Raw genomic sequence first — 13597 nt, forward strand, 5'->3', positions numbered from 1 at the left:
AACAAAAAAAGGGGGAAAAAATCTATAGATTTCTGAGAATATATATTGCTCAATGTTCAAGCCACACTCTAAAAATGGGTCTCTTACCAGGCCCTGTTATATCCAGTGTTTGATTTCTTTCAGATTCTATGCATTGGGTAAATTTGGCTTCAAATTTGGTGTGTTCTTGGGTTGGACTTGATGGAGAAATTGCATATGTAGAAGCATCTGGGAAATCAGGAAGCCTTGCTTCAACTAGGGAACATGGCACGTCAGGGAATAGGTGACTAAAATCTGTTTCATTGGTTGCAGAGAATGAAGCCTCTGGAGAATCTGGGAAGGCAGTTATCACTGGACCCTCTACTTTTTTAAGCCTTTCTGAGCATGGAAAACCATCATTTCTGGCCTTATCAGGGCACGTAGGGGCAAGCAAGAACATTGTTTTTGAATACTCTTCATTATCCTTTGTATAACTTAAAGACCAAAACGGTCTTTCTTTAAGAGGTTTAACCCATATGGGCTTCTGAGTGGACCATATGCTTTCTTGAGATTCTTCTATGGGCACAGATTTTACTGTAGGAACACCTACAATAAAAGAAAACATTGGGCAAGAATGCAAAAGGCTGACTACATCTGGTTCTTTATGGAGATAGAAAGCCTCCACTTTAACCTGAGATACAAAAGGGAAACCAGGTATGCATGGTTCTCTTGGGCAGGTGGGTACTAGTGCAAACATCCTCTGCAAAATATTTTTGTCTATTTCTTTATATGGAGTTGCGAAATTAAACTGGACAAGCAGCTCTGACCTTGTTCTCAGTGGCCTCTCCAACAGCGGCGTTTCATTCTCAAACCATGTTCCTGCATTTATTCCCTCACTTGATGAGAATCCCATGATTCTTGACTTCTTTGGAACGCACTGATGTAAATCAACCATACTGGGGGGAAGTGAAGTTTTGCGTTTAGGTGCATATGGGAATCCTGGTATTCTTGCCTTTGATGAACAGGTTGGAGCCAGTGGAAACATTATTTTGGTTAATTCACTAAGCCAATCAACTCTTTCATTAAGAACAACAGGTTGCTTTTTAAAAGATACATTGTACAATGTTTTCTTGTCAACAAACCAATCTAAATGCTCTTTTTTAGAAGAAAATCCTATAACATTAGACTTCTCCGGGCAAGTGGGAATCATGTGCAGCATTACTGGCTCGGGCACAGATGGAAAACCTGGAACACAGACCACTGATGGACATGTAGGTGCCAAAGCAAACATTCTATGATGGTTTTCTTTGCATATCTTGTCCATGTCCAAAACAACAGGGGGTTTCTTTAATGGATTTGAACACAAAATAATTGTACTCAAAGGCCAATTGGACATCTTAGGGTTCTGGATGCTCGGACAACCAGCTATATGCGAAATCTCTGGGCAAGAGGGACAAATGTTTTGCATGTTCAACTCCACCTGTGATTTACAATGTGGTCTAGATGGAAAGCCTGGAATACATGATGCTTTTGGGCATGTTGGTGCCAGAGCTATAATCTGGGAGTCTTTTTCATCTTTAATGGGGTCAAAAATACCAGTCTGTCTATCTTTTAATAAATTGCAAAAGATTACTGCTTGATCAGTAATGCAATCCATGCCTTCAAGGACCCTTAGAGAAGGACATCCAGGGATTCTAGAAAGCACCGGACAGGATGGAAGGAGTTCCAACATATTTGGCTCTGCTTGGGTTTCAGGGATAGAATCTGGCATTTGTGCAGCATTTTCAGACACAATGGTTAATATCTCATTTGCAGGCTTGGAATCATCCCTCAGTTCTGACTCAGCAATTGTAGACTCTTGAAGAATTAATACTTCACATGATTGAATACGTATTTCTTCACTCTTTGGAACAGATGTGAAATCAAGTTTTGAAAATGGAACTGTATCCACCATCATTATAGTCATCTTTGAATGCTCAACTGGGCTTTCAATGTGTAAAATTGGCTTTGCTTCAGAATGTTCTTCCAATGATGATGTTTCCATGCTCAGCCACTCCTCATGATGCTTTTCCTCTGGAATTGGGGTCTGTGAAGATGTGTCAACAACAACGAATGTTTCTGGAAAAAATATACATGGGGCCTCTGTGGGTCTCTTAGCAGATGGAAAGCCAGGTATTCTTGCTTCAGTTGGACATGTGCATGTTAGGGACACCATATTTGCCTCATAGGGGGATTTTTCCAAGTTTGGTATTAAAATATTTTTTGGTGAGTTACGTGGCTCGTCCCAAATTATACTTAAATCAGTAGGCCAGTTGATTATGTCTGTTTTACATATGCTAGATAGCGCTGTTGATGGACATCCAAAAAGTCTTGAGAACAGTGGACATGATGGAAGAAGATCTACCATGTTTGGGACACACTCTTGTTGCAGTCCTGTAGGCTGATCTTCAGCTGTTGAAGGTACCATTCTATTATGATGTTTTGTAGTCTCTTCTTGCTTAAAACCTTCAGCAAACTGGTCTGGTCTGTCTTGCGATGTCCATAATACACCTTGATCCACGTCATCGTTTTTAACCAGATTGTCTCTGTAATTTTCAGAAGGCGGAATCTGAGCACTTATGCTTTGACATCTGAGAAAAATAAGCATATAATCAGATGTCAGATATGAGGTTGCAAGAAGATTTGACTGCATGCACCATTCTGTTTACTGGCAGCCATTTAACTGATTCAGTATACGTGATGCAGGCCAAAATTGTCTCTGTTACAACCCACAAGCTGTGCTTAGTTTTCACACCATTATGAATTTATGATATTAAAAGCACTGGCGACCCAAATTACAATTCTGTCATCATTTACTTATCTTCATGTTGTTCTAAACTTGTATGGTCAAAAAACACTGAGGTATTTTTCTAAATATGTTAATTTGTGTCAACAGAAGAAAGAAATGCATATAGGTTTGGAACAACAAAAAGGTGAGTGAATGATGACAGATTTTTAATTTTGGGTTGAACTATGCCTTTAAGAGAGCAGAGGATATAAATGTTTTATGCAGGTGAAAAAAAAATCTGATGCATTTGCAGCAAGGCAAAGCAAAAAATTCTCTATTTTATGTTTCCTTGCAAAACTCACCTCTCCTCAACAGTCAGTAATAGTGGCAAGTCTGGTATGGAGTGCCACATTCTGCAATGAATTTTCCTAGAAACAATTGTCAAAGTATTTCATGCACTATCCACTGCCTGCAGGATGTGCAATACAAAATGTCTTCTTTGTGTAAAAACACTTGGGCAATTCTGAACTTACCCCCTCTCCAGAATTCCCTTCTGTCCTTCCTCACATCTTGCCCAAAAGTTCACATTCTCCTTGGTCTTTTCTAATGCAAAACTATTGTCAGAATTGTTTGCACTGGACAGGTCTATCTCAGTATCTGCAGGACTAAGCACTGCTGAAGTTTCTTGTTTATGGCCAACATCTTCTGGTGACACTTGGCTATTATTTGCATGATAAAGCATATGTGGAGATTCTGAATATATGGATGGAAAACCAGGGATATTGGATTGCTTTGCACAGGATGGCATAATCATAGTCATGTCTTCTATGTGGAAATTCAGATGGTCATCATATGTTTGATTCAGCAAAGAACACATTATATCAGACTCATCCTTTGAGGTCCTCTTGTGCAGTTGCTTTTCATCCAGAGGCCATGCACTTGAATCTATTGCTTCATTTTCGAAGTCAACAGACGGCATACCTAAGATCTTTGTAAAATGTGGACAAGATGGCATGAGGGAGACCATATCTGGTGCTTTCTTCTCAGTTATTTTTCTTGGAGCAGATGGGAAGCCAGGCAATTTAGCACTGATTGCACAAGTTGGGCGCAAAGCTACCACATGCTTAATGAAGGCTTTATCCTTTATTTCTCTGTACTGAAGAGGAACAGCATGTATGGACTGAGTCTTTCTGCTTAATTGTTTAACCCATAATGGCCTTTCATTTAAAGGCCACTGTAATTCAAATTTAGATATTATGCTTGATAGCATCCCAGGTACATTTGAGACTGTTGGGCAGGAATGCAGAAGATAAACCATTAACTTGGGCTTTGGTGCAGATGGAAAGCCAGGGACACTTGCTTTCGCTGGACAACTTGGCAAAATAGCATACATTCCTTTAAAACGCTCTTTGTCCTGATAAGCAATGTCTAGCTTGTCAAATGTGTACACTGGCGGACACCTCATACAAAAACCTTTCTCCTTAAAAAGCCAATTATTTACCAATGTCTTATCAACTTTGCTGTGGACTAAAGAGGGAAAGCCTGGTGTTTTAGCTCTCTGTGGGCATGTTGATAGAGTACCAGACGTTATTTGTGTTTCAGGAATGAGCCACGGTGCAGAAGGAAATCCAGGTGTTCTTGCTTTTCTTGGGGATGATGGTATCAATGACAGCATATTGCTTTCTGTAACTTCATACCAAGTTGGACATGGACAGATTAAATGACATGGCTGAGATGCTAGCGTCTTCATCCAAAATGGTGTAATGTCCTTTGGCCACTCCTTAAATGAATCTGAAGTGCTTGTAAGAATATGTATAGCTGATATTCCAGTGACACGAGAGGTTGTTGGACACAGAGGTGTGAGTTTTGTCATACAGAATGCAATGTCTTGTTTTCGTTTTGGTGCAGATGGAAAACCAGGAGTCCTTGCTTTTCTTGGGCAAGATGGTACTAAGTTCACCATCTCTGTTAACTGGTCCTCTTTCAGTATGTTTAGAACTTGAGGCAAACTGGACTGGTTCCTTTGTGCTATTATCACAGATGATTGATTGTTGGGTGGCCACTGTTGGAAGGCATTTTGACTGGCAAGTTCTTTTGCAGATGTAAATCCAGCAATGCAGGAAACCTTTGGACAACATGGTGAAATCCTGACCATACTTGGTGCAACTGGTTTTGGAGCAGATGGAAATCCTGGAGTCTTGGGTGCTGCTGAGCAAGATGATCTCAATGCAACCATCTTTCTTGCTGTTTCAAAACCCACCTTCATTGAGGACATTGGCAAAATCTTGTTTTTCCTACAATAAAATACTAAATTCTCTTTAGGCCAGGTTTCATCTGTGCAAATGATTGGATATCTTGAAGATAAACCTGGAACTACAGAAACATCTGGACATAATGGAAGGAGACTAACCATACAAAATGGCAAAGATGGCAATCCTGGGATACTGGCAGCTCTTGGACAAGTTAACTGTAGGGATACCATATTTTCCACAGTGCTTTGGTTATACAATGAGCAATCCATATCTTGAATAATTTTTGATGATTTCTCCTTTTGAATGCACTCTTTCAGTATCTTCACAGACTCATCCCAAGGCCACTTTGTGTCTTGAAAGGTTATAGATGGCATCCCAGGTGCAAAAGAAGTTCTCGGACAGGCTGGAAGAAGATATATCATACTGGGAACAGATGGAGAACTGTCAACATTAGGCTTTTCTCCTTCATGTGCTTTCTTGACTTCCTGGTTCATCCTAGGTAGTCGGTCTACAAACAAGTCTCCTATTTGATTCTCAGCTATGTCATCAGCTAATATGGATGGCGACCAAGGAGAATGGGACTCTTTTTGGCAAGAGGGCAGCAAAGCGACCATGCTTTTGGTGCTGAGGGACAGGGACATTAGAACAGAGATCAGAGGGAGGATATAAAATGGATTTAAGAATAATATTAAGCAAATGGACCGCGACACATACAGTATTTGCATTTTATATTAATATAGCATAAGCTTCAAATGTAACAGTAGCTATGCTGGTAAATTTGGCAGATTTCACACTTCACGTGCATCATTCCATACTTACCCTTTATCAATGTGATCTGACTGGGACATTTCTGTATTTGAGAGCAGCTGCGGCACAGATTCTGGGCTGGCCTCTTGTGTTTGTATTTCTGCTAGTTGAACGCTACTTTGAAAGGGCTCTATCTTGTCTTTATGAGGAATCTTCTCATCTTCTGTCTGCTCATGTGCAGCTGAGTGTAAAACAGCCTGCTCAGCAGAGCTCTGTGAATTCTCTGACTGATTGACCTGGATGTCAGTTAACGGGCCGGTGAATGTAGGAACTGCAGCGGGGTCTGCAACATTTTCGAGGGCTGCGTTTGTGGGTACTCTATCTGTTTCATACAGCTCTGATTTTGGCAGCTCAAAATATGTGACATCAGAGATAGAAGGTGACTTTTGGTCACTGGGCAGCAGAGAGGTCAAACTCTCTGGTCTAAGAAGAAAACACATCAGAACTGATGAAGTGCGCTGGGAAGACAGCAAGAACGAAAACAATCTAAATTATACTGCATTGCATCACCTTGAAACAATGTGAATTACCTTTCTCTGAAATGAAGTGTTAATGAAAGACCATGCTGAAACGCAAAGTAGTTTTTAAACCATTTTTTCATGCTCCTGGCATCTGTATGAACAACATGCTCATATATTTTTTTTCCCTTCCTTCATTACAATGTGCCAACTTGTGTTTTAAGATACAAACTAATACAGCAAAGCAAATTAAGTGACTTTAACCCTGAATTTAAACCAAAGAAACCCAATAGCCTCAAAAAGTCAGTAACCATTTCTAAAACGTAAAATTCAAAACTCTTTTGGTGCTTTTGTGACCTTGCGGTCAGTTGCCTAATTTGATTCAATTTATTTCATAACAATGTTAACTTTTGGTTTTAGAGCAGGGTTAAAGTCCTCACAGTTGTAAGTGATTATCGGCATTTATAAACACACCAAACAACATTCAGGTTGATTCAACATAATATAATACAATACAAACACAAAAATAAAATATAATTAATTACAATTAAATAATAAAAAAAAAATAATAAAATAATAAAATAAAATACATTAGGCTGTTATTATTTCATCAAAGATTTCCCAAAAAAGTCACCCATAGTAGTAAATGCAACACTCAATATACTTCAATATTCCAGATATTGAAATCAAATTGTCAGTGCTTTGTTCACTCCGATGCAGAAATGGGCACTCGAGTTAATGACTAGGACTCAAGTCGCATTTTTATAGACTTCAGACTTGACTCGGACTCCTGGTTAAAGACTTGTGAACATCTCTGCTCCAATGCACTTGTTATTAAAATCAACCAATCAGCAAAACTACATATGACTCACCCTTTTGCAGGCCGCACAACCTCAAGTCCAAAAACAGGCCGTTGCTTGTCCATACTGCTGTTTGGTTTTTGGTTGGCTATACTGATGACTCCGGCTCTGCGAGGGTGAGGTTCATGGTTTTGATGAACATCTGTGGGCTTAGCGTCTGCATCCTCATCAGCTGTAGAAATATGCCCAGACATCACACAAGAATTACTAATATGTCAAAGAAAACACTCAAATTTATATACAGTACAATGAGAGGTGAGCTGTTAAAGCTGTAGTGTATACTCACTAGAAGTCACTGTATTGGGACATTCCTCCTCTGCTAATACACTTAACTGTCTGTGTTGCTCTGAAACAGAAATGTAAAATATGTCATAATAATATAATATAGTATATCTATAACAAAATATTAAGCACTAAAGCAGCATTCCAGCATTCTACTGAGGCATTATTAAAAATCTTATCCATCTGTTGCAGTTAACACAGAACATAATATGGAATAGAGGAAGTTCAAGTCTCATACATGTTTGTTAAGGTACAGATCTGCTTTTAAGCTCAGTATTTACTAAAATGCATGCAAATCACACAAGCAACATGTATGTAACAACAAGCAACTTATCAATCTATCATGCATGTATCTGTTATACGCTACATCTAACATCATACACTAGAGGTTAGTGTTTAAAGAAATTAATACTTTTATTTAGCAAAAATACATGAATTTGGTCAAAAGAGACTAAATACATTTGCATTTTTACAAACCATTTCAATTTTAAATAAACACTGTTCTTTTAAACTTTCTATTAATCAAAAGGTATCACTGTTTCTAAAAAAAAATGTTTTCAGAATTTATAATGATAAGAAATGTTTATTGAGCAGCAAAATAAATACATAAATAAATAACTTACCAACCTCAATTGTTTAAACAATAGTATATTTTATATTTACAGTTTGTTTTTTCCAAGTAGTTTCATTCATGTGTCCTCCAGGGGGCATAACATCATGCAATATATGATTTACAAAATAATTAGCAAATAATGTTAATGACTATAATTTTAGCAAAATAATTAGCAAATAATGACTGTTGTTTATAATCTCCAAATTATGTTTTCTTTTACAAAAGCTTGTCTTGTTGAAACTTTTGTGTGTTTATGGAAAAAGTAACAATTCAATACACTACAGTAAAACTTAAATATTAAGGTAATACTGTCTTAGGACAATGTATCAAAAATCTGTGAGTCGGAAATACTGAACAGTTTTATAGTTATGATGGATCAGTCCACTGGGAAGAATGGAATGTCTGGCCTTCTGACACTGTCCTGTTATGCACGAAATGTTGGAGTGTAATCCAAAACAGATCTCACAAGCTCAAAACATTTCAAATCAGTTCTCTGTTATCTACTCAATGTACAACACACATTCACATTAAACAAACAGAATGAGAATAAAGCACAGATAAAGGTTCAGGCCAGCATATGTACCTGTGGGTGAGTCAGTGCAAGGGACTGAAATGGAGGTGATATCAGGGGCTACAGTGGACGTTTGGGCATGAATGTGGGGGTCAGGGATCATGGATGAGGGTGAAGGAAGAATGAAAGGAGAGGAAGAGAAAGGAGAGGCAGGGGTATTAACAGGAAGAGGGGCTACTGGTCTGCGCACATTAGGTCTAATCACTGTGGGCACAACCTGATGCCTCCATTCGGACGTCTGGACCTCTGGGAGAGGCTCTGAGTTTGACATTAACCAGATGAGAATGGAAGATGACAGAAAAAGGAGAGAATGATTACAAAAGAAGAATGAATGATGAGGAGATGAGTGCAGAGAGGAAACCATTTAAAGGGTTCAGGTTCACCCAAAAATTACAATTCTTTTACATTTATTCAGGTTCATATGGAAGTAAACAGTAAAGTATGTGCAACATGTCCACGGAATTTACATATACGGAAGCAAATTTGTAACGTAAAATAAAATGACAGAAAATTGTCTGCTGAAAATTCCAGGAGGCATATATTTAAAAAAAAAATTATAATAATGCTTTTGGAAATTAACTTTGGAATGTGAATACTGATTGCTGAATTTTTAATAATAAAATTGCATGTGAAATTTTTCTGTTCAAAATATGTACACAGCTTAAAGGAATGGTTCACCTAAAAAAAAGAGAAAATTAGCTGAAAATGTAATCACCTCGGGCCATCCAAGATGTAGATGAGTTTGTTTCATCATCAGAACAGATTTGAAGAAATTTAGCATCACTTGTTCACCAAAGGATCCTCTGCAGTAAATGGGTGCCGTCAGAATGAAAGTCCAAACAGCTGATAAAAACATCCCAATAGTCCACATGATTCCAGTCCTCAATGAATGTCTTGCAAAGCAAAAAGGTGTGTGCTTGTAAGAAACAAATCCATATTTAAGATGTTTTAACTTTAAACCATTGCTTCTGGTCAAAATCCATAATAACACTTCATCCAGAGAAATCCACTGTTGTCCTTTCACATCAAAATCCACAGACATATTTGTTTAGAACTGTTTTCACTTGTAAACGGTGGTGTGCATATTGCTCTTCTGATTCAGACAAGAGAAAGCAATATTATGAATAAAGGACTCGTATTTTAGCCAGAAACAACAGTTTGAAGTTTAAAATCATCTTAATAATGGATTTGTTTCTGGCAAACAAACATACTTTCACTTAACAAGATGTTAATTGATGGACTGGAGACTCGTGGATTGCTTGTGGATTATTGTGATGTTTTTATCAGCTGATTGGACTCTCATTCTGACGGCACCCATTCACTCCAGAGCACACATTGGTGAGCAAGTGATGCAATGTTAAATTTATCCAAATTTGTTCTGATGAAGAAGCAAACTAATCTACCTCTCATGCATGGCCTGATGGTGAGTAAATATTCAAAACATTTTCATTTTTGGGTGAACTATTCCTTTAAAATGCATTTAATTAATTAAATGAAATTGCACTTATTTAAATGGCGCTTTATACAATACAGATTGTTTCAAAGCAGCTTAATACTAATTGTAATGTAAAATTTCAGTGTTGCTTTAATTCTGTTCAATAACATGAGTTGATGAACAGTGACATTTATCATTATTTTACTTCCAAATGCTATTTTCAAAAGTCAGTAGTTTTGGAACATCATGAGGGTGAGTAAAGCTCCATTCAGACCAAGCACGATAACTATAAAGATAACGATAAAGATATAGTTCTAAAAATCGTTCTCAATACTAGCAGAGTCCACACCACAACTACAACGATAAAGGCACAGAGAAACGGTATCGTTGGAATAATTTTCAGAACGATTTTTTTCCAGCTGATGAACGATACAAACATTGACAGCCAATCAGAATCCATCCTGCTATAACAAGCTCGATAATTTAAAGCGTCAGACACACATGCGCTTATAATAAAAAGACGATATAATTTGCTGGTGTGGATGCTAATATCGTTATCTTTATAGTTATCGTTCTTGGTGTGAACGGGGCAATTTTCATTTTTGGATGAATTATCCCTTTAAAAAAATGAGGTATGGTTGATTCAGACAACGAGGATTAGAAATTGCACAATATTCATGCTTCATTGAAAGGGCATCCAAAACCCTATAACAATGCAGAGGATTTTTTTCATCTTGAACTCAACAGATGAAAACTAATCATTTCATTAGCTTAACACATGCAAACAGGTTTAGAATACAGTTATCCTAGAGTGCTTGCTCTCTACCTGACTCGGCAACAACAGGTGCAGTGACCATAGGACCAACATCAAGAGTGGAACTTAGAGGAGCATCGGAAAGAGTGGGATGAGGAGATGAAAAGAGAGTAGAAACAAATGGATACGGGGTGGACTGAGAACTAGATGAAGCAGCAGGAGCAATGGAGGGAGAAACCAGTGTTGTTGGAGTAGGAGAGAGGATGGCAACTGACAGGGTTTGAGAGCAAGAAGTAGGGACTGGCTTAACACTGGGCATCTCAGAGGAAGGAGCCACACTGGGAGATGTTACAACAGGACTGGGAGTAATGGTAGAGGAGTCCATTGGTTGAGGAAGCACATGGGATGAAGACATTGCAGGAAGGGGGACATACATTAGGGGAGGAGGAGAGGAGGTCACTGAGGCTGGTTGACACTGTTGGTTAATGTGTTCTGGAGAGGTAAAGGGAGCAGGACACAGAGTAGGGTGCAGCTTGGGAGGCCTCCACTCTTTTTGCCAAGATGCTGGATTTTACCATAGTAAATAATGACAGAGTGCAGGTATGATAAGTAGACAGTGTTTACAGGGAAAGAGAGAAGAAGAAAAAAGAAAATGGTATGATTAGCATAGATTTGCAAATATTTTTGAAACAAAAATTTAAAAAATTTAAAAAGAAAACAAGGGAATTAAAATCTTATGCCACAGCGATTTACTAATTGCTATTGTTAATTAACATTTTGTTTTATTTAGGGCAGGGGATATTGATATTCTAGAGAGTCACCAATGTTTTCCATAACATACAAATTACACATTTTATTCCAAAAGTTTGGGATTAGAAAGATTTTTTTATTTAAGAAATTAATACCTTCATTCAGAAAGGTGAATACAAATTTATCAAACTTGACAGTAAAGACCTTTATCATGTTTTTTTATTTTTACAAAAAATTATATTTCAAATAATTCCTGTTCTAAAAGTATCCTGAAGAAAAGTATCCCGATGTCCAAAAAAAGACAAAATTAAGCAGCACAATGGTTTTCAACATTGATATTAATTTTTCTTGAGCAGCAAATCAGCATATTAGAAAGATTTCTGAAGGATCTATAACTATAATATAACTATATTATTTAACAAAATTACTGTTATTACTGTATTTTTGATCAAATAAATGCAGCCTTGGTGATAATAGTAGACTTATTTAAAAAACAAACAAATCTTACGAATGCAAAACGTTTGAAAAGTATTGTATCTGGTAAAATCTGGTCAACTTTTAGGAGTACACAAGTATATAAACAGACTCAAAGCAAACAAACATGGCCTAAAAGCTATAAACCTCTTTCATAGGGTCTTTCACGAGAAGGGTCTGGCTGCAGACTTGCACTTGCCCTCTCAGACACTTGCACTTCCGCAGGGTGACTTCACTTGCAGTCTTTTTTATTTTTTTATTTTGTTCTATTTATTTATTATTTTTTGTTTGAATCTCTCAACATTTTACAACAGTAGCCAGGTGGTGAAGACAAGAAAAAAGAAACTAAATTACAATGTCACTTGCAATCGCCGCTATCTGCGACGTCACTTGCGTTGCCAAAGGATACAAAGACGCTGTGGTGCTTAAACGATTAAAACTAATTTAATACAATAATAAACAGGGTCCTGCAAGTCATCTGTAGGAGAAAAAGAAAAGACCCGCAAATTCGTGGCTACAGAACAGCAGAATATGAACGCAATGCGCAAAGTTTCTCGTTAAGCGTTTTCCTCCCGCAGAAAACCATAAATACTTAATATGGCAAACGAGAAACTTTGCGCATCATATTCTGCTGTTCTGTAGCCACGGATTTGCAGGTCTTTTCTTTTTCTCCTACAGATGACTTGCAGGACCCTGTTTATTATTGCATTAAATTAGTTTTAATCGTTTAAGCACCACAGCATCTTTGTCTCCGCAAGTGACGTCGCAGATAGCGGCGATTGCAAGTGACATTGTAATTTAGTTTATTTTTTCTTGTTTTCACCACCTGGATACTGTTGTAAAATGTTGAGAGATTCAAACTAAAAATAATCAATAAATAGAACAAAATAAAAAAATCAAAAAGACTGCAAGTGACATCACCCGCGGAAGTGCAAGTGTCTGAGAGGGCAAGTGCAAGTCTGCAGCCAGACCCTATTGTCTTTCACAGTGACTTTATAGCTCTTTATGACCTCCAAATAATTTTCTGGGTACTGACCATGAAATTTGGTTAAAATTAAACGCAAATTAAAATGGCATCAAATTTAAAAATGAATTAAATTAATTAAATTTGAACATCTGGCCCATGTACCTGTCTCAGTGGCAGAGGGCATGCTTGTAGGCTTTGTAAGGGCAGAGCCTGGCTCAGCCAATGAGGCACGATAGATTTTTGAGGGCCGTGGTGCAGGTAAAGTCGTTGTGCCATGAGGGGAGAAACCAAACTCAAAGGAGGAGGGGTCGAAATCAGAAGGGGAGGAGTGTGAAGAGGGAAAACTCTGAGGTCTCCAGGTCTTGCTACGAGCAACAGAATGGGTGGCTAAATCAAGGGAGAAAACGATGAGATAGAAAAGAGAAGAATGAAGAAAAGCCCGAATGGAAGCAAGATGAAGCAGCAACAGTACAGGTAAAAATGAAAGATATGCAAATATCAAATGTGACCCTGGAGTCTTAAGTCGCTGGGGTATATTTGTAGCAATAGCCAAAAATACATTGTATGGGTCAAAATTATTGCTTTTAGGATATTAAGTAGAGATCATGTTCCATGAAGATATTTTGTAAATTTCTTACCGTAAATATAT

At 37.8% G+C, this 13597-nt stretch overlaps 1 protein-coding gene across 2 annotated transcripts in view; it reads right to left on the reverse strand.

The window, feature by feature from the left end:
* The window catches only part of LOC306882443 (uncharacterized protein), a 43891-nt gene that overhangs the window by 17881 nt on the left and 12413 nt on the right, over positions 1 to 13597 (reverse strand). The window contains exons 8-13 of one of the 2 annotated variants that reach the window (XM_079437058.1): positions 7389 to 7448; positions 7115 to 7274; positions 5797 to 6207; positions 3259 to 5601; positions 3088 to 3153; positions 88 to 2588 (exon numbers count right to left, since the gene is read on the reverse strand). In XM_079437058.1, the coding sequence (XP_079293184.1) occupies positions 88 to 2588; positions 3088 to 3153; positions 3259 to 5601; positions 5797 to 6207; positions 7115 to 7274; positions 7389 to 7448 (5541 nt within the window). The remainder of the gene's footprint in view (positions 1 to 87; positions 2589 to 3087; positions 3154 to 3258; positions 5602 to 5796; positions 6208 to 7114; positions 7275 to 7388; positions 7449 to 13597) is intronic. The other variant, XR_013785243.1, reaches the window with a different exon arrangement.

The sequence above is a fragment of the Barbus barbus genome, assembly GCF_936440315.1.
Source record: "Barbus barbus genome assembly, chromosome: 2".
Classification (NCBI taxonomy): Eukaryota; Metazoa; Chordata; class Actinopteri; order Cypriniformes; family Cyprinidae; genus Barbus; species Barbus barbus.